At 33.8% G+C, this 22,120-nt stretch overlaps 1 protein-coding gene across 8 annotated transcripts in view; it reads left to right on the top strand.

The window, feature by feature from the left end:
- NBEA (neurobeachin) overlaps positions 1-22,120 on the top strand; it is a 678,339-nt gene that overhangs the window by 144,137 nt on the left and 512,082 nt on the right. For all 8 annotated transcript variants that reach the window (XM_042998658.1, XM_042998776.1, XM_042998897.1 and 5 more), the window contains exons 11-12: positions 10,166-10,274; positions 21,551-21,703. In XM_042998658.1, the coding sequence (XP_042854592.1) occupies positions 10,166-10,274; positions 21,551-21,703 (262 nt within the window). The remainder of the gene's footprint in view (positions 1-10,165; positions 10,275-21,550; positions 21,704-22,120) is intronic.

Here is a 22,120-nt window from a genome sequence, read left to right on the forward strand (position 1 = left end):
ATAGGTGGGTTGTGTTTTTCATTTCATTCTGACATCTTCTGTCTTTTAATTGGTGCATTTAGACATTGACATTCAAATTGATTATTGATATGATTGGATTAATATCCATTGATATTTGTTCCTGTTTTAGATTTGTTGTTTTGTTCTTTGTTACAGTTTTTGTCTTCTAGTCTTTTTCTGCCTTTTGAGATTTTAATTAAGCATTTTGTATAATTCCATTTTCTCTCCTTTCTTAGATATCAGTTTTTGTTATATTTTTAACCTTTTTTTAATGGTTGCCATAGAGTTTGCAACTAATTTAAGCCTACTATCATATAACACTTTACCACTTCATGGGTGATGTGTGTACTTCATAACAACAAAATAATCATCATTCCTTCTTATCCCTAGTATCATTGCTGTCATTAACTTCATATGTCATTGATCTCATATAGAAACATATATAAGCATATATACATATTCATACATAATGAATATACATAATCATACATAATGAAATACAATGTTGGTATTATTATTTTGAACAAACTGTTATGTATTAGATCAGTTTAGAATACAAAATTCAAACTTTTTTTTTTACCCTTATTCCTCTTTAGTGCTCTTGCTTTCTTTACATAGATTCAAGTTTCTGACCTATATCATTTTCCTTCTTTCTAAAGAATTTTTGTTAACATTTTTTGCAAGACAGTAGACTAGCAACAGATTTCCTCAGTTTTTGTCTGTATGAGGTAGTCTTTATTTCTCCTTCACTTTTGAAGGATAATTTTTCAGGTTAGAGAACGTGAGGTTGCTGTTTTGTTTTTTTGTTTTTTGTTTTCCTCTTACCACTTTAAATGTTTACTGTATTCTCTTCTTGCTGGCATGGTTTCTGAAGAGAAGTCAGATGTAATTCTTACCTAATTTTAACTATTGGTATTGTGTTTTTTCCACTGGCTTCTTTTAGGATTTTTTTGTGATGTTTGATTTTCTGTAAATTGAAAATGATATGCCTAGATATAGGTTATTTTAGCATTTATCTTACTTGGTGTTCTCTGAGCTTTCTGGATCTATGTCCGACACAAATTTGGGGAAAATTCTCAGTCATTGTTTTTTTAAATATTTCTTCTGTTCCTTTGTAGCTTTCTTCTCCTGGTATTCCCATAGTGGATATGTTACACATTTTCTACTTGTCCACAGTCCTTGGTATTCTTCTTCTTTTTTTCAGTTTTTGTTCCCTTTGGTTTGGGGTTTTTGAAGACTCAATTGATATATACTCTAGTTTACAGATTCTTTCCTCAGCTGTATTCAGTCTACTAATATTCCCATCAAACATGGTCTTCATTTCTTTTACAGTAGTTTTTATTGCTAGTATTTCTTTTTGGTTCTTTCTTAGGAATTCCATCTCTTTGCTTATGTTGCCCATTTGTTCTTCTGTGATGTCTCTTTCATCCATTAGAGCCCTTATCATAAGGGCTTAGCATAATTTTTTCTTGATGGTCAGACACTGTGTATTTGGTAAAAGGAACTTCTGTAAATAGGCCTTTAGTAATGTGGAGGTGAGGCGTGGAGCAGAGAAAGTGTCCTTAGTCTTATGATTAGGTGTTAGTCTTTTAGTCAGCCTTTGCCTCTGGACTGTGAATTTCACGTGTTTCTCAGGGTTTTTGGTTGTTTTTTTTTTTTTTTTTTTTTTTTCTGTTTCAATGCCTTTAGGTGGGAAGAGATGACTAGAGTTGACTGTAGTTGGATGTTTCCCTTCTCTAGGTCACTTAGGCTCTTAACTCAGCAGGTTAGGATTGGTTAACTGGTTTCTCCAAGTGCAGGCCTTGTTAAGAAAAGATTGCTGTGGTGTATTTCAAGTTCATTTTCCTTTGCCTTGCTGGAAGCCTGGAAGGATTTTTCTCTGCTATTTATTGTGAAAACCTGGTTTATTTCCTGGAAATAAATCACCCAGTAAATGTAGGGACCTTTATATAATTGGAGGGGTTGAAAGCACTCAGATCTAGTAATTTGTCAATTACAGTTCCGCTTTCCCTGCCTGGGTACTGGTTGCCACAGTGGTTTCCACTTGAGTGTGTCTGCTCTGGTAACCCACGACTCCCTATAGTTTCCTGTTTGTCTCCCCAGTCTTGGGGGCATTGGTTTGCCCTCTTCCTCTCTCTTATTGGATCCTAGAAGAGCTGTGGTTTTTTAGTCTGTTTAGCTTTTTACTTGATAGAATGGATGGACTGGCGGATTCCAGGATTTTTACTTTCAGAACGAGAAACCTTTATATTGCTTTGTTTTATCCCTCTGTTACTGCTGGTTTGCTCTGGATTTGAGCAGCATTACAGAAGTGTGCAGCAGAGTGAGGAAACTGAAGCACTAGCAGTTTGAAAGCAGAAATGAAAAGAAGAGCCCCACAACCAGAAATTATCAGGGAAATCATGGAAAGGGGAGAACTTGGGAAGTAACTCAGTAACATTATATATGAATTCAGCTCTGAGTTGTAGCTTTGTGATTCTGATCCAAATCCAAAGTTCTAGCCATTGGAGGAAGGCAAGATAAAGAATTAAAAGTTATTTACATTGGAAAGGAAAAATTAGAACTATCCCTTTACAGATGACATGATTTCTTACGCAAAATAAATTTTATTTCTTTGCATTAACAATGTGTATTAGGAAACCAAATGCAAAATACTTTTAACAATAGCTTCAGAAATTTAAATACTTAAAATATAAATGTCCAAACATGTAAGGATCTGTGTGCTGAAATCTCCAAATTGCTGATGAAGGAAATGAAAATATTAAATAAATGATGAGATTTATTGTGTTCATGTATAGGGAACTCAACATAGTAAGGATGTCATTGAATTGATCAATAGATTTAACACAATACCAGTTAATGTCCTAGCTAGATTTGTTTGTTGATATATGCAAGATGATTCTAAAATTTATATCAAAAGATAAAATAACTAGACTAGCTAAAATGATTTTGAAAAAGAATGTAGTTGAAGGAATCATACTTGCCTGCCTTCAAGACTTACTATAAAGCTATAATAATGAATGTAGTATGATATTAGCAAGGCAATAGACACTATCACCAGAACAGAATAGAGTCCAGAAATAGTCTCCCAAATAAGGACAATTGATTTGTGGCAAAGGTGCAAAGTGAATCTAGGGGAGGAAAGATAGTTGTATGTCAAAAATGGCCATTGAACTAATCCTCACACTTAAAAAACATAAACTCAACATTAACTCTAACTGTAAAATATAAAACTATAGAACTTTTAGAAGAAAATATAGGAGATAATTTTTGTGATCTAGGCTAGGCAAAGTCATTTTAGACATGACCACAAAAGCATGATACATAAAAGACAAAAATTGATAAATTTGACTTTGACTTTATCAAAGTTAAAATCCTTTAGTTAGCAAAAGATGCAATGAAAAGACACATTACAGCCTGGAGGAAAAGAGTAGAAAATACTTTATTTGACAAAGGATTATAATCATCAAGAATATATAAAGAAGTCCCTAAAAGTTTAATAGTAAGAAAACATAAAATTCAATAAAAAAAATGGGCAAAAAGTTGAACAGACACTTAACCAAAGAAGATATAAGGATGTCAAAATAGCACATGAAAAGATGTTCAGCATCATTAATCAACAGGGTAATTAATGTATAATACAACTAGTAGAAGGTACAACTACAAACTTAGTAAGATGGCCGAAGTAAAAAATACTCATGGTGCCAAGTGCTGGCAAGGATGAAAAACAACTGGAATATATTACTGGTGAATTTCCAAGTGGTACAGCCACTCTGGCAACTTGGCAGTTTATTACAAAGGTAAACATACACATTTACCTTGTAATTCAGCTCCTCTACTCCTATAGGTTTATATTTATGAGAAATGAATGAAAGCTGTGTTTCACAGAAGCCTTTGTGTGAATGCTTATAGTAGTCCTGTTTGTAATTATTGTTAACTAGATATAACTCAAATGTACACAAATTGTGGTAATCCATTCATACAATGGAATACTCTTTTACCAAGGAAAAGCAATAAACTCTTGATATATGCAACTACTTGGATGAGTATCCAAGACAATATGTTGAGGTCAAAAAAGACAAATTCAGAAGATTCCATGCTATATGATTCAATTTATATGACATTCTTGAAATGTCAAAACTGTAGTGATGGATAAGCGATGAGTAGTTACTCAAGATTATGGGAGTTGGAAGAATGTGATTTGTAAAGCTCTAAAGAGATAGAATATATGAGGGCTTTTTTGGTGTGATGGAACCGGTCTGTATCTTGATTCTGGTAGGATTATCAAAATCTACATGTATAAATTTTCAGAATTGTACACACACTGAAGAAAAAAAGAAATAAGAAGTCAGTTTATTGCCTGATCATTTAAATAATAATTTTAAAACACCAGAAAATTCCTGGGCATTTGTAAAGCCTAAGTATCAAATAATTATTTCAGCTTTCTGTGTAGTCAGCTGTTTTTTTGTTTTTGTTTTTATAAGAGAGAGAGAGAGAGACGGAGAGAGAGCACGAGCAGGGGAGACGGACAGATGGAGAGAGGGAGAATCTGAAGCAAGCTCTGTGCCCAGTGTGGAGCCTGATGTGGGACTTGATCCCATGACCCTGGGATCATGACCTGAGCCAAAATCAAGAGTGTGACGCTCAACCAACTGAGGCAGCCAGGCACCCCCACGTTAGCTGTTTTATTACTTATTTTCTTTATTTGACAATTTTAGCACTTCCAGAGTATATTTTTAATCCTGCTTCTGTTAAACAGACTGGGCCTTGGCACCAGGATAAAGGATTGGCTATTTGGTTCCCCTGCTATGACATATTTTGATCTTGAAGGGCATCACACATGTGTCATTATGTCTCTATTTTATTTATTTATTTAAAAAAATTTTTTTTAATGTTTATTTATTTTTGAGACAGAGAGAGACAGAGCATGAACGGGAGAGGGTCAGAGAGAGGGAGACACAGAATCTGAAACAGGCTCCAGGCTCTGAGCTGTCAGCACAGAGCCCGACGCGGGGCTCGAACTCATGGACCGCAAGATCATGACCTGAGCCGAAGTCGGCTGCTTAACTGACTGAGCCACCCAGGCGCCCCTATTTTTGAAATTTTCAACTTCTTAGGTTAGGAAGATACAACATTAAATTTCTAAAGTATTCATGTATCCATGGATTGTACATGGTTACTAGTAACTGCCACTTGTAACTTGTCTACTAAATTTTCATAAAGGGACAAGGATGTTTAAAGTATTGTAAGTGGTCATTTTTCAATTGGGATTAAATTAGTAGGCTTTGAGACCCTTTGTAGTAAATATCTATTGGCTGTTTATGGAGTTATGAGTGGAGCTGGTCAAAGGCTGTTTTGTTCTCAAACTATGTAAATACTGGTAGGTACTATATATGAACATATAACTATGTCATAAGAGGCTTAGAATTAGTTCCTTTAGAATTAAACATGTTAAAATTTTGTTTCCTATAGAAGACAGATTTTGAGACATGTCAATCACAATTTTATGAACTTTGACTTTTTGGCTATAACATTTTTCAGAAATAAAATAGGTTGATGAAACATAAAATCAAAATCTGTTACCAAAGGAAGGCAAAAATGTGTGATTCCCTGATGAACTTTAAAATAGGACCTTTAGGGGCCCCTGGGTGGCTCAGTCAGTTAAGTGTCTGACTCTAGGTTTCAGCTCAGGTCGTGATCTCATCGTTGCTGAGTTCAGGCTCCATGTCGAGCTCCACGCTGACTGTGCGGGGCTCACTTGGGATTCATTCTCTCTCTCTCTCTCTCTCTCTCTCTCTCTCTCTCTCTCTCTCTGCCTGTCCTCCGCTTGTGTGCATGTGTGTTCTCTCTCTTTCTCTCTCTCTCTCAAAATAAATAAATAAATAAATAAATAAACAAACAAACAAACTTAAAATAAAATTAAAAATAATAAAAATAAAATAAAAAGATAAAATAGGACCTTTAAAGAATACTCTCAAATAGCCATGACAGGGGTAGCCAATTCAGTTTATGAGGCTGCCTGTCTCCTTATCAGGCTGAAAGAAAAGGTGGAAATTACTGAGAGATTTCATGGCTGTAGGCAGGCTTAGTGATTTCCTGTGCTACCAGTATATTCCATCTGTCCTTACATTTTCCTGTGCTGCATTTCACTGTTTTCCTTATTTGACTCTGCAGATAAATGTATTTCACTTATTTCAGCATGTATCTCCACTTGATGTCTGAATTGATGAATGTGACAGTTTTCTGTATCAGGTTTATTGCCTATATAGGCAGGTAGGCAGTGTTCTTTTAAGACCACATCTTTAGGAACACATTGTCTTAAACGTGACTGTCAAATGGATATGGAACTAGAAAGTTTGGTTTAGACCTTTCCAGTTGTGAACTGTGAAGAAATTTAACTCTTCCAACTTTTGTGAGTTTTTTTGTGTATGGGTGTCACTGAAATTAATTGTGTTGAGTGAGAAATTATCTTGGGTATGGACTTGAGTTTATTTCTTTTACAGTTTTGTTCCAGCTCTGATCACTCTTACCTCAGAAGAGTTTTCTAGTCAAAGATATAGCATAGAAACAGTGGTATTAGATAGTTCATATAATTTTAATCATTGTTTGCAAGATTTCAGTGTATCTCAATACCAAATTTGGCTACAAAAAAGACGAAACCTTATGAAAAAGTCAAAAGGTTTTCTCCCCTTACTGGTACCTTAATCTTAATGGAATGTAATCTCCTTCTAAATTTATTCTGGCAATTACTTTGTCTGTAGTGTTTCTTAAGATATTAAAAACATCCTTTTAAAAGGGGAGGATGTGTTGGATCCCAGGGAATCTTTAATTTTTTACATTATGAATTCCATTCTTCTTAATATATTTAAACAGTTCATGTAGCTGAGGTACTTTCTTGTTTCAGTACAAAACAGATTGAAAAGACAGTTTCTGTGTCCTAAGAACTGCCTTTGAACTGAGGTTTCATATTCAATCTCAGTCATTTCAGTTATACATTAGGTCTGTCTTAACGATACAGTATATCTTGAAATAATCAAAAACCTCAAAGATAATAAAACTTTTAGGATTATAAATTGCCTACATTAATTACTTTAAAAGATAAATAATGGACAAATTGAAATGGATAAAGTTATATTAAAATCAAGTCAAAATCTATATTTATATAAATTTTAATGGAACCTAAATATAGTACATATTTATCATTAGTAACAGAAATTAGTCATGTTCATACACAGTTATTAAATATTCTCAGGTATTTGTGGGCCAAGACTGTGGTATTCCTTAATAATATGGACCAGAAAGCTCTAGAGAGATAATAAATATGCTGTCATAGTGGTATTATTATACTATTTTCTTCATTTTCATAAGGTCTAGCCCTTTATAAGCATGTTACTTGAAATAAATATTATTTTCTAATTTATTGGAAACTTATTAAGAACTGGAAGGTGTTAATTATTTTTAAGAATAACCCTATAGATTATTAGTGTCATTTTCCTTAAAAGGAGGCAGGATTATTAAACACCCTTAACTCTTCCTAAAGTAGAATTGCTACTTAAAAGAACATGATATGTTATAGTACTACTATCTGTTGAAAAGTTTAGCAATTTTACTTTAAGATATAAACGAACACTTTCTGTCTATTAAGTAAAATATTCCTATGGAAATCCATTTTTGGCTATTGCTATACTTTTCAAGAGAAACTTCTATGTTGTGTATACTAGTTTTGGCTGACACAGATACTTGCTTTTTGGTTATCCTATATACTTAGATCCTCTACAGATGAACTGATATGTCTAGACAGGAAGTGGTATGTAGGAGATATAGGAATGGGCTGAAGTATCCTTTATATTTGCCTTTGTATCTAGGGGAGTTGGAAATAGGCAAGAATGGAGAGAAATTTTGTATGGCAGTACACAGAATTTTGCAAGTTTATTGTGAGCCCTGCAGCAATCCGATGCATTTTAGTTACTGGTAAGTTTGTTAAATTATGTTTGAAAATGTACCTCTTCGAAGATGGCCATCTATTTACTATTACATCCACCATGTCAAATATACCTATTTTAAAGATTTTTTTTTTTTGAAAAGATGTAGTATTGCTATTGCATTCAGTTTTAGGTAAAAATTTACAATACTTTTGTTAGTGAATGCATTTGACTTTTCAATTGTTGTCGTACTTAAAACTGAAGTGAAATTAACTTTATATGGGTAGCATAGATACGTGTTAAGATTTTTGGAATAAAATTAATATTTCTGATTTTGTAATGGAATTCCACTGTGATTAGAAGTCTGCATTTATTCATCAGATGTTTGAGAAAGAGTAGTCCTTCTGACATAAAAAGAGTAAGAAAATCCATGGCATTGTTGTAATTTTATATAGTTTTACATAGGAGAGTGATTTATTTTGCATTTTTTTCATGGACCATAGGGACCATAGACATTTCCAGTCTCTCTTTTTGGCAGTGCTGATGTTTAGGAATGTTAGTCATCTTTCTCCTTAAGTCCCTAACTCAGGCGTAGACAAGAATTCCATGAAAAGATTAGGAAATTGTGTGATCTCTATGCACTGATTTCTTTATTCTTCTCAACCATTTAGGCAGAAGTATTTTTGTGCAGTGGTACTATGCAGTTATTTGTGAAGTGGCTTTTATTATTCATACAATTCATTCAAAATGGACTAGATTGCTTAATAGCTGTTTTTCTTTACAGAAACATTAAAAAAAATTCCAAGAGATTCTTTGGTGGTTGTGTTTTTCTTGCAAATGTCTAACTTTAGGTCAAAGTGAAAGAATTATGTTGACTTGTAATACTAGTTTACTTTTTTTGTGTGGTTAAAAGAATTAGGGCCAATTAATGTGTTTGAATTTTAATTTCCTGTAATGAGTACCTTATTTCCAGTTACACTATATTTTTTCTAGCTGATGTCATATAATCCATTAAACTACAGTCTTTATAATAATAATGATAATATGCAATTGATTCTTTTAATGAGAATATTTCTGAATTGAACAAGAATATCCACATTTTCAGAGAAATGTGTTGTCAATACTATTGAAACCAGAAGAGTTAGCATAAGTTGAGAGAATGGAATCACTTTAGATTCCTTTTGGACCTTAGTTATTTTCAAGTTTTCCTCATTAACAGATTTTCTTAATTCCTTGTAGGAATGAGTGCTTGTGAATTTAAAATATATTTATTAATTTGTGGTCTTACTCTTTCTTATGAATATAAATAGGCAAATTAGGGTACCTTATATAGCATTGTAAATAGGAATTTTAATTGCTGATGAAGTTTGGCTTGTTGTCATTTATTGTTATAAACTGCAGGAAGCATATACAATGAAGGAATATATATTTTCTTAATTAGGATTGCCATCATGTATTAATGCTGCTAGTTGAAAATTGTTCAGTGTGTAAGTTGGTGAAATAATATATTATCAAAGCTTAATTCAGTGCAATCATTTATTTATTTATTTGTTTTGTTTCTTCCTTCATTCAAAAGACATAACAAGTGCTTTATCTTTGTCTGGCACTTCTCTTTGTGTGCTTTTATGTGTTTGTGTATACATTGTATAATTAACTGCCACTTTCATTTCAATACTATACAGATCATTTGTTTTCTGCTCTCATGAGCTTTCTTGAAGGCATATATGAACATAAAAAACATCTTGCATATTTCTCTGGATATTTTCTAAAAGATTAGAAGTTATTTTTAAAAAATAGGTCTAAATGAAAAGTTTACTTTAAAAATTAGGTGTGTTCTCAAAAGTAATATTGCATACACATTTAAAATTCTCTGTGATAACATGTTCTTTAAAACAATATTATGATAAAGTCTTTATTATGGAGAACTGATGTATTTGTGGGTACGTTTCTTATGGTAGATTTACTTGAAGCAGATAATATACATATGTATAGATGAACTTCGGTGTTTGGCTTTGGAATATAAAAAAACTATGCAGCTATGTTTTGATTTATATTTAATTTTAAAGAGATGAAACAAGTTTCCTCACGCTTGTGAGAAAAATATATTCTTGTACAGCATAAGGTGTAATAATCATTGTCAGCAAAGTAGAGATTAGAATTGAATATGCTTGTTACCTTTTGTCATATGTTTATAATCAACATTTGATGATTACATAATGTAATTATCTGTACTTTACATGCAGTGCTACTCTTTTGGCATTCCTGGTTGAACTACTTAAAAGTTCAGTAGCCATGCAAGAACAGATGCTGGGTGGAAAAGGCTTTTTAGTCATTGGCTACTTACTTGAAAAGGTAAGTGGTGTGTGTTGATGGTTTTATTGTGTAGTATATACAGCTGAACAACTGACAATCCTGAATTATATTTTTTTCTATAGTTTCTCTTTTCATTAACTGTTCAGTGTTGTTAGCTAATTCACAAATGTTTACTTTTATATTTTGCATTTGGACTTAAGTATAGACATTGAACTAAATTGGATGCTAGAAATCTATATAATTAAGGGATTTTGAGTGAAGATAGAAACTAAAGAAAATTTTTTTCCTCTACCTTTAGTCAAAGTTACAAGTTTTTCCCCTTAACTCTTTTTTCTAGTTGTTTCTTTACTATCCTTACATTCAAACTAAGTTTCTTAGAAGCTTTATCAATTTAATTTTAAATGGATTTTTTGGTTTTGCTTTATTTTCCAATTATATAAGGTAAAAAAATCTTTGTTTTGTAATAAGCAAAAATAGTTTGTGATTTGTCTCTGCTTTTAATATATCTGAATATTTAAGGTGGCTCTTCTGTAATCACTACATAATATAAACAATACAAGTTAGATGGGTTTAATATTTCCCATTTTGTGTCATTTATGTCTTGGTTTTCTTATGACCTTTGCTTTAGTCACAGTTGTACTATTCTGGTAATGAATGCTGGATTTCTATTATGGGCTCATAAGAGTTCAGTTGTATCATGCAGTTTCTTTTAAAAATTAACATGGGAAGTCATGAATAAAAGTGATGGTGTATTGACTTTTTCTTTTTTTTTTTTTTTTTTGCCTAAGGAAATACCTGCCACCCTCATTAGCTCTCTCAAACCTATTTTTATCATTTAACTCTTTAGCATTCAGTTGCTCTGAAAATGGAACTATTTGAGAAATAAAGAGGTGAGGCCTTGAATAAGAGGGATAAACTTATTTTTCCATTTGGAAATAAAATTGAGAAGACTTTTGGAAATAGTTTTTTCAACTCAGATTGTTCTACCTTTGAAATTCTTGTAACTTGTCTTTGTTTTAAAACAAATATTCTTTCTTGAAGGATTGATGATTGGCGAAGTAGTAGGTTATTAAGTAGATTGATCATTTGTAGCATTTCTTTAATGAAATAATTTTTTCAGAAACATTAAGATTTTCATTGAGGTGTTTGGTTTCATGGAAAACTATTTTTTACATCTAGATTATTAAGAATTTTTTAGAAGACTTATATTAAATTATATCTTATGCAAATTAGATATTATGAATGTAATGTGCCATTGCTATGTACGGACAAGATCACTGCCAGGATCTATCCCTTGAATATATTTTTCATCCATCTGCTGTGAGGTTATCAAAATAATTCTAAAGTGAGCATTTTTTTTCTTACACATAACACTTAGCTTAAAATTAGAAATTCATTGGAGCACCTGGCTGGCTCAGTTGGTGAAGCATAATTCTTGATCTGGGGGTTCTGGGTTCAAACTTCATGCTGGGTATAGAGATTCCTTAAAAGTAGATCTTAAAAAAAATTTAAAAATTAGAAATTCAGTGAGAAAACTTTAAATCAAAATAAAAGACATATTCAGTTCTTCCTCCTTTTCAGAATTAATAACCTTAAAATTATATTGTCAGCTTAGGTAGAAAATATTATCTCATTATGGTTTTAATTTGCATTTTTTGAAATTTTGAAGAAGATATGACATATTTTCATATATATTTATTGCACATCCACTTTTTCTCACTGATGGAGTACTTATTCATGTCCTTTGCCAATTTCCCCAATTTCCCTCCAAGATCCCCACTCCTAGGCAACCTGTAATTTACTTCTTATTTCTATGATTTTGTGTATTCTAGATGTTCCATGTAAGTGGAATCGTACAGTGTTGGTCTTTTTGTATCCTGTTTATTTCACTTATTGTCATGTGTACAAGATTTCATCCATGTTGTAGCATATATCAGTACTTCATTTCTTTTTTGGCTGAATAATATTCCATTGTATGCATACAACACATTTATCTATCTATTCAGATGTCAATAGACTTTTGTGTTTTTTCCATCTTTTGGATGTTATGACTAATGCTGCTATGAACTTTCATGTACAAGTTTTTGTGTGGACATATGTTTTTATTTCTCTTACGTAGATACTTACCTATGAATTGATTTGATGGATACTATCATAATTCTGTGTGTAACCACTTGAGAAACTGCCAGCCTGTTTTCCAAAGTGGAAAATTTCATTTCATCCACAGTATGTGCGGTTTCCAGTTTTTCACATCCTTGCCAACATTTGTTAATTGTCTTTTTTATTCTAGCTATCCTAGTGAGTGTGAAATGGCATGTCATTTTTTATTTGCATTTCTGTGTTGTCTAATCATGTTGAGTATCTTTTCATGTGCTTATTGGCTATTCGTATGTTTTCCTTAGGGAAATGTCTATTTAGAACTTTGCCCATTAAAAAAAATATGGTATTTTCATTATTGAATTGTAGCAATTTTTTTATTATTCTGTACACTAATCTTCATTAGATATGTGACTTGCAAAGATAGTCTTACATTCTGTAGATCACATTATGTTTTAATTTGCATTCCCCTGATGACAAATTAAATTGAGCATTTTTGTACACTTACTGTCTTTTAGTTATCCACTCTTATTAAATACCTGTTCGAAGTGTTTATCCTTTTTCATATGAATTGTCTATCATTTTTTTACTGATTTGTGGAAATTCTGTTTATATCCTGTATTTGAGACCTTTGTTGGAGATGCATTCTGAAATATCACTTCCTCTGTAGCCTGCTTTTTCACTCTCTTGATATTTTTGTTTTAATTTTTTTTAACGTTTATTTATTATTAAGAGACAGAGTATGAACAGGGGAGGGGCAGAGAAAGAGGGAGACACAGAATCGGAAGCAGGCTCCAGGCTCTGAGCTGTCAGCACAGAGCCCGAAGCGGGGCTTGAACTCAAAAACCGCAAGATCATGACCTGAGCCAAAGTTGGACGCTTAACCGACTCAGCCACCCAGGCGCCCCCTCTCTTGATATTTTTTGAAGAATAAATGTCCTTAATTTTAATATAAGTCACTGTTTCATTTTCTTTTATGATTATCCCATTTTGGAAAGAATCTTCAAGATTGTTTTGGCTATTCAAGGGTATTTGCATTAACATCTATATCAGTTTGTTAATTTCCACCAGAAAAATGCTAGGATTTTCATTGTGTTTCATTGTGTTATATTAAACCTTCCAATTCATACATTTGGTGCATGCTTCTGTTTACTTAGGACTCTGGTAGAATTGTGGTAGAAAACATTGTCTTTTTGCTAAATTTATTCCTAGATTCTTGAGGTTTTTCAAATGTAAGTTTTTTTTTTTATCACTGATATATAGAAATATAATTGGTGTTCATGTTGACCTTTTATTTTTTAAAAAAATTTTTTTAACGTTTATTTATTTTTGAGACAGAGAGAGACAGAGCATGAACGGGGGAGGGTCAGAGAGAGGGAGACACAGAATCCGAAACAGGCTCCAGGCTCTGAGCTGTCAGCACAGAGCCCGACGTGGGGCTTGAACTCACGGACCGTGAGATCATGACCTGAGCCGAAGTCGGCCGCTCAACCGACTGAGCCACCCAGGCGCCCCCATGTTGACCTTTTATATACGTCTTGCTACTCTTCTAATTCTCGTAGTTTGTCAATTTTTAAGAAACATTTACTTGTAGAAAATTTTATATCTTCCTAATACTTACTCTTTTTGTGTTTTTCCCCTTGATATTGTACTAAGACTTACAGTATAGTGCCAAACAGAAGTTGTAATAGTGGGCATCCCTATCTTATTCCAGAGCTCATTTGCAAAGCTTTCAATAATTAGCCACTAAGTGTGGTATATGCTGTAGATTACTGTCAGTAGATTTTTATTTATTTTTTAAAGAATGTTTATTTATTTTGAGAGAAAGGGAAAGAACACATGCAAGTGAGAGAGGAGCAGAGTGAGAGGGAGAGAGAATCCCAAGTAGGTTCCACACTGACAGTTTGATCTCCTGAACCGTGAGATCATGACCTGAGCTGAAATTAAGAGTCGGATGCTTAACTGGCTAAGCCACCTGGGTACCCCTAGTCGATTTTTAAATCAAATTAAGAAACTGTCCACTACAAGTTTGCTGAGAAGTTTTCCTTATCATAAACAGGTGAATTTTACCAAATGGTTTTCTGCATTATTTGAGAAAATTAAGATGTTTCTTTAATTTTTTCTTAGTGGATTATATTAATTACTTTTCAAATGTTAAACCATCTTTATATTCCTGGAATCCTATTTAGTCTTAGATCCATTCCTATCCCAATCAGGCTTTTTTATTTATTTATTTATTTATTTATTTATCTATCTATTTATTTATACGTTTATTTATTTTTGAGACAGAGGGAGACAGAGCATGAACGGGGGAGGGTCAGAGAGAGGGAGACACAGAATCTGAAACAGGCTCCAGGCTCTGAGCTGTCAGCACAGAGCCCGACGTGGGGCTCGAACTCACAGACCACGAGATCATGACCTGAGCCTAAGTCGGCCATTTAACCGACTGAGCCACCCAGGCGCCCCCAGGCTTTTATCCTTCAAATGGCTCATGTCAGTGTCACCAGTAGTCTTCATATTGTTACATCTTAAGGTTTTCAGTTTTCATCTTATTTGGTCTGTTAACATTTCAGTTTAACATTCTTTCCTTGAAATGCTTTCTTCAATTGTATTTTGTAACAGCATCCTTTCTTTGTTTTCTTCCTACCTCCTTGGTCCCCTATTTTATTCTCTCCTACTCACGCCTCCTCTTTCTCAATTTTAAGGACTCATTTTCCTTTCACATCTTTCATCCTTCAGTTTTCTCTATTTTAGTTAATAGCATTGCCATTCACCCAGTAGTTCAGACCAAAAATGTTATTAATACTTTTTGACTCTATTCACACAATAAATCCATATTCTATCCAAATTATCTTGTCTTGGTATTAAAACATATCCAGAATGAATGACTTCTCCCTACTTACGATCCTAGTCCTTTCTGTATCACATTGATACCATCCTGTTTCAATCACCGTCGATCACCATTGGTTATCCACAGTCTATTTTTCTTGCAGTCAGACTAATCTTCCTAAAATATGCCATACTTTACTACTTCGTCCTTCTCAAAGTAAATTCACAATTCTCTTACCTTTGACATCATCTCATTATACCCCTTCATGCTTTCTCTGTTATAGACGCACTGGCCATGAAAAAGCCTTTTTGCCTTTCCCTTAAAAGCTAAAATGGCAAGCATGAATCCATGTCAAGACTTCTGCATTTTCTTTTCACGTTGCTTTCATCACTCATTTTGTAGATGTCCACATGGCTTGATTCTACACTTCTTTTATGATTTTACTTATGACATCTTATCAGAGAAGTCTTCACTCATCCCTCTAAATAGAATAGTAGCCCTTCCATAGTCATCACTATCTCTCTACTGATTTTTGAGAGCACGATTCGGACGTTTTTTACTTGTTTATTTTCTGCCTCTTTTCACTAGAATATAAGCATCAGCTGGATGAAAGCAGGGACTGCATCTTTTTTGTTCTCACCTTATTGTTGTGTCTTCAGGACCTAAAAGAGTGCCTGCCTCAATAAATAGTTGTTGGATTAAATTGAATAAATGAAAAGCACTTTCATACTTGTTTGAGTACCTAAAAGAATGTTTTTCACCTTTACAGATGAATATTCATACTGCTTTATTTTAAACATCAGTTTCTGGGTGAATAGTATAGATAATAAAGTTTACATTTTTATTTTTATTTAGTTACTTTTTTAAAGTTCCATTTTTATTTTATCATCAACTAATAACAAGCTAATAGTTAACTATCACTTAGCTTTATGTCCTTGTCTTAGAAGGTGTAACTTAGTGGGGCGCCTGGGTGGCTCAGTCAGGTAAACGTCCGACTTCGGCTCCTGTCATGATCTCATGGTTCGTGAGTTCAAGCCCTGCATCGGCCTTAAGTTCCCTTGTTAAGGGAAATCAGCAAGGTTTGAAGAGATGAGAGGATTGTTTACCATAACTCAAAGAGAAAGTTTTGTAGTTCTGGAAGAAATCATACCCAACTGGAGTGTGGTCTTAAGTAAAAGAATGTGGTGTATTGGCCTGAAGGGGTGAAGCTAGTAGAATAAATACCCCAACTTCATTTTCCTCCTGGCCTCTAGTTTCCTGCTGGTGTCTCTAACTAGTCAAACCCAACAGGAAGCCAACAGGCATGGGAGCCTCTGGAGCATAAAATAGGATGGGGAAGGTTGGGGAATAGATCAGCACAGCCAGTAAAACCTATATCCAATATATCCATTAGGTTGGGCTTTAGGGTTTGGTTGTCTGAGGCTCCATTATGTCATTAAGGACCTAGGTTTTTTCTGTATGTCTGCTCTGCCAAGTCACTGATGATTTTATTTGATGATATAGCTGCTGTCCTTTGTGGTAAAAAGAAGGTTTCTGGGTAGACTTAGTGCTATAGGCCTTCACATCCAGATTGGGGGTAGGCAGAAGAGCTCCTTCTGCCAGATACTGAAGGACATCCGTCTCTCTAATTTGATAGTCAGCTTAGGTCTTGACCTACTTTGAATCATTTGTTGCCATGAAAATTTTGATGCTGGTTCTCTGAACTAATTGCTTTCTACCTGTCTCCCCCAAACAACAGCAACAACAACAACACATAAATGACTCATATTGGATTAAGCTATTTGGAGCTCAATCTTGGTGTCCTAAAAGGAGTGAGATGGATGTTGAGGATCAACTACTTTATGATGTACCTGTAGTAATTAAAATAATTTTCCACAATTTCCTTAATAATATAGTATATATTCTGTATGTGTAGAGTGGTTTCTGCAATAAAAATGAGCATTTCTGGGGCGTACAGGTGACTCAGTCAGTTAAGCGTTCGACTTTGGCTCAGGTCATGATCTCACAGATCCCATGTCGGGCTCTGTGCTGACAGCTCAGAGCCTGGAGCCTGCTTTGGATTCTGTGTTTCCCTCTCTCTCTGCCCCTTCCCCCACTCGTGCTAAGTCTCTCTGTCTCTCTCAAAAATGAATAAACATTAAAAAAAATTTTAAATGAACATTTCTGGTAATCCATTCCATGGTGGGCCGCTCTAAATGTGGGAAAGACCTCTTCTTACTGAATAGCAACTTCTCGCTTTAACATCTATTGCCTCCATTTGATTTAGTTACTTATGGAGTGAAATGTTATCATCTAACTTTTTCCCCTAGCTTCTCAAGTTCTATTTCCAATATCTTCTATCACAGTTCATATAGTTCATTTTATAAGTTATGTGTTCAGTCACCACACAAAAGTACTGTTACATAGTTTAAATTTCAGAGCATACAGTTTACAGATTTATAACTATAAATTATCCAAGTATAACTCTCTTTTTAAACAGCTTTACTTGAGAAAATGACAGCAAATATCAAAATAAAGAATATTTCAAAGCAATCATTCAAACGAAACTCATTAAAGCAGAGTTGGATATCTTCTTTTCTCCTAATCTGTGTTTTGTCTTTTCTTATTCTCTTCTGCTGAGGAATTATGGCAGGCACCAGACACAAAAAAAAGATGAATAACATAGTATTCTCTTTTATAACAGGAAAGAAAGACATGTGAATAATTAATAGTAATGCAAGGCAGGAGGAATAAGTACTACTTATGGTAAAGGTAACATGCTACTGAAGGAACTTTCATTTTCTGCCTGGTGGGATTTTGAGTAGGCCAATAAAAAACAAAACAAAACAAAACACAGTTTTAGGAAGATATTTCCTAAAGATAAACGTTAGAATAAAAATTACTACCCAAGAGCTTAATTGCTATGAAAAAACTGATACTTTTTTTTTTTTTAGTAATGTGGAAGGAATGCCTCATGTGATGCTTCTAGGGTATCTTTTTATAACACAGAGCAAGTTGAAAACTTGTTTCCAAATTATGAATTACTTCCTCAAATGAATACGTGCATAATGGCCAGTCTGATTTTATATTGCCTTATTGTTCTTTGCAAACACATGACAGTTTTATAGAATAAAATCTGATCTCTGAAAATGTTTATCTAGGAACAGGATCTGACTGTTCTATTTCAGAATTTTAAGTGTAAAAATAGGATTTATCAGATAATGTTCTTGAAATCATCATTACTGAATAAAATTATAGTCTATAAGATAAGCTATCTGAAATTATAGCTAGTGAAGGGGCTGGCTAAAGCTTAATATAACCATTGATCTCTTGTTTTAATTTTTTTCCCTACCCATGAATAAAGTGGTTAAAAATTTTAAAAACATTGCATTCTTCTCATTAAAGTTCCTTTAAAATGACTGCCCAAGCTTTGATTTTTCTTTTTCCTTAAAGACTTATTTGTTTGTGTCTTCCACTTCCCACTCTTTAACAATTCAGCTACTTGTTAGGATCATTTTTCCATCTTTTTAAAAAAATTTCATGTAAAGTTTTTCTCCCAGCCTTTGTTAGGACCATTGCTTATCTACTCACCACTGGTGTTTTGTCAAACACCTAGTAATAAAAGCCTAGTAATAAAAAATAATTGCTATCCATATTATACTTCAAACTAATTGGTACCTACTCAGTAACACCTTTTCATAATCACCCTTCCACAAATTTCCTGTCCACTCTGTTTTTTCATGTACTTACTAACATCTGACTTGTTACATATTTTACCTTTTTATGTTGTTGTACGTCCCAGGCTTCTCCTTTCTTAGACTTAGAGTTCTGTGAAGGCAAGGCTTTTTCAGGGCTTTTTGTTAAGTGTTCTTTCCACAGTGCCACAGAGAGTCCCTGGCAAGTAGTAAGTCCTCAACATGCACATTTTCTGTATGACTAAGTGAAGAGTATTGAATCTACCTTTAAGTAAAGGAAACAGATGCAAGGGGTTTACAAGTTGAGGGAGCATGGTAGAGAAGGCACATGAAGGAAACTGGTGTTGTATAGGCAAAACTTATTTTCCAAAGAAATAATTTATTTGGCCCAATGAAAAGTTTTCTAGTTTTGAATTTTATTTTATTTATTTTACTTTTATTCCTTTAGGTACCTTCATCAGTTCTCACTATTTATTGTCTCCTACCCTAATTCATACATTGTTGTTAACTATTTGAATATTATACTCATATGAGTTTGTGACCCCTTATGAAATGCATGGCATGCTTGTGTCAAATGTATTGAGTTGCCTTTGTTATGAGCATGATGAGTGTAGGTATACCATATGGGAAGTAAAATTGGTAAGACAGTTTAGTCCTTTTTAGACCTTAATTATCCTATACTATTATTTGGACTTTAATCCCTGGTAATGGAGATAAAGATGTGATGTGACCTGTGCTTCAGGGTTTAGTGGTAGGTGATTCTTTATCCTAGGGAGGATCAAAAAAGATCACCAGATGAGGAAGGAAACATTTGTGTAGTAATACATATTTTTCACATTTGAATTTGAAATATCAGCTTTTAAAGAACAGCATTTACTCTATAATATTTTCATCTGAAATTATACTCCAAAGCAGCATTGTCCAGTCAAAATATAATGCAAGCCTTGTATGTTATGTAAAAATTTCTCATAGGGGTGCCTGAGTGGCTCAGTCATTTAAGTATTGGACCTCAGCTCAGTTTGTGATCTCGTGGTTCATGGTTTTAGCCCCATGTCAGGCTCTGTACGGACAGCTCAAAGCCTGGAGCCTGCTTCACATCCTGTCTCTTTCTTTGCCCCTCCCCAAATCACGCTCTGTGTGTGTCTCTCTTTCTCTCAAAATAAATGAATAAACATTAAAAAAAATTTTTTTAAGTAAAATAAAAAAATAAAAATGTCTCATAACATAATATGTGAAATTAATACAATAATGTATTTTATTTAACCTTATATATCCAAAAATATTATCACTTCAGCATATACTCAATTAAAAAAGGGTAATAGATACTTTGTATTGTATTTTATTCTAAACCTTCAAAATCCAGTGTATACTTCCTTACAACACTATCACCTGGGACTAGCCACATTTCAAGGGCTCAGTAGCCACAAATAGCTAGTGACTGCTATATTGACCAATGCAGCTTTAAGGTTTGGTTTAAATTATGGAAGGTCTGTCATTTCTCTAAATGGCATTGATAGTAGGTTATGTATTGGTGATGGCAGTTGAAAATCTTGATGGAGTGTTTAGAATAGAGGTATTGTTACATGAAGCTGTGGAAGTATAAAATATCGTCTAGGGAGAGTGGTTTTATAGGAGCGAGAAGATAAGTTTCAGCAGTCCCCATCTTTTTTAAAATTTTTATTTATTATTTTTTAATATGAGATTTATTGTCAAATTGGTTTCCGTATAACACCCAGTGCTCATCCCAACAGGTGCCCTCCTCAATGCCCATCACACAGTTTCCTCTCCCACCCACCCCTCATCCCATCTTTTTTTTAAATAAACATTTTGTAAGCTAATTTTAAAAATTTATTTATGTATTTGAGAGAGACAGACAGCATGAGTTGGGGAGGGGCAGAGAGACAGGGAGAGGAGAGAATCCCAAGCAACCTCAGTGCTGACAGTGTGGAACCCTGTGTGGGCCTGGAACTCACAAACCGTGAGATCATGACCTGAGCCTAAACAAAGAGTCCAACACAACCTACTAAGCCATTCAGGTGCCCCATCAGTTCCCATCTTTTAAGCAGAAGGCACTGGGGAGTAATCTGAAGGTCATGAAAGCCAAAGGGGGCAGTATTTCCAGGAAAGTGAGATTTGCCTTTTTAAATGTTTTGTATTTGTCCATGTGCAACTCATTTGTGATTTTATGAAGAAAGGCTTTAGTGGAATGGTGGGGTCAATTTGTTTTCCAGTTGGTTTGGATCTCATGATAGTTCTCTTTCCCAATATTTGTGTGTGTGTGTGTGTGTGTGTGTGTGTGTGTGCGTGCGTGCATGCGTGTGTGTGATCATGGTATTAATTGTATTCCATTTTAATTTTCTTTGAGATCTCTTCTTTAGTCAACTCACACAAAAATGGGTTGAGACCATTTTTATTCATAACTTACTTTATTTCTTTAGCTTGGGTTGAGAGTGGCATTTAACCTGAGTTATTTATCTGCAGGTGTTCTGGAAAGGGATTCAGATAACAAACTGTCATTTAAGAGAATTATCTTAAAATGTTACGTTTCTGAATATAATTAGATTTTGAATGCTGAAGGAAATATACAGTTTTATATTATACTTAACGTATTAGGGGTGGATATGGAAAATGCATATGTACTTATTGCAAGTCAGCAGTTTTAAAATGTGATGTTCTGGGTATTTTTAGCTTGAAAATCTTTTCCTTTTCTTCAGTCATCAAGAGTCCATATAACTAGAGCTGTCCTGGAGCAATTTTTGTCCTTTGCAAAGTACCTTGATGGCTTATCTCACGGAGCACCTTTGCTAAAGCAGCTTTGTGATCACATTTTATTCAACCCAGCCATCTGGATACATACACCTGCAAAGGTATACGTTTTGTTCTCATTCATTTCATTTTAGTGTAATATCATAAATTATAGTTATGGACCTAAACTATCCAGTGGAAAACATTTGTTTGGATTTTTCAACCTGTTTTATAGTCAACCTGAAGCAGTTGAATTCCACAGAATCAGCAATCAAAATATGAAATATGTAAATATTAAACTAAATGAAACTCTAGTTTAAATTAAACTGGATCTAATAACTGCATTCTGAAGTTAGTGGTTGTGATTCATATCTTTCCAAGAAAGAATTTGCTACACTGATTATTAAGACTAAGAAAACAGAAAGTAACAGGTAACTAATTATGCCATGATAAGTACAATCACAGTGACTGGAAAATTGCTTTTATTGTAAATACAGAGTTTATATCATGATTGTAAACATTATTTATTTAAAAATAAA

This window comes from Panthera tigris, chromosome A1, assembly GCF_018350195.1.
Source record: "Panthera tigris isolate Pti1 chromosome A1, P.tigris_Pti1_mat1.1, whole genome shotgun sequence".
NCBI classification, from domain to species: domain Eukaryota; kingdom Metazoa; phylum Chordata; class Mammalia; order Carnivora; family Felidae; genus Panthera; species Panthera tigris.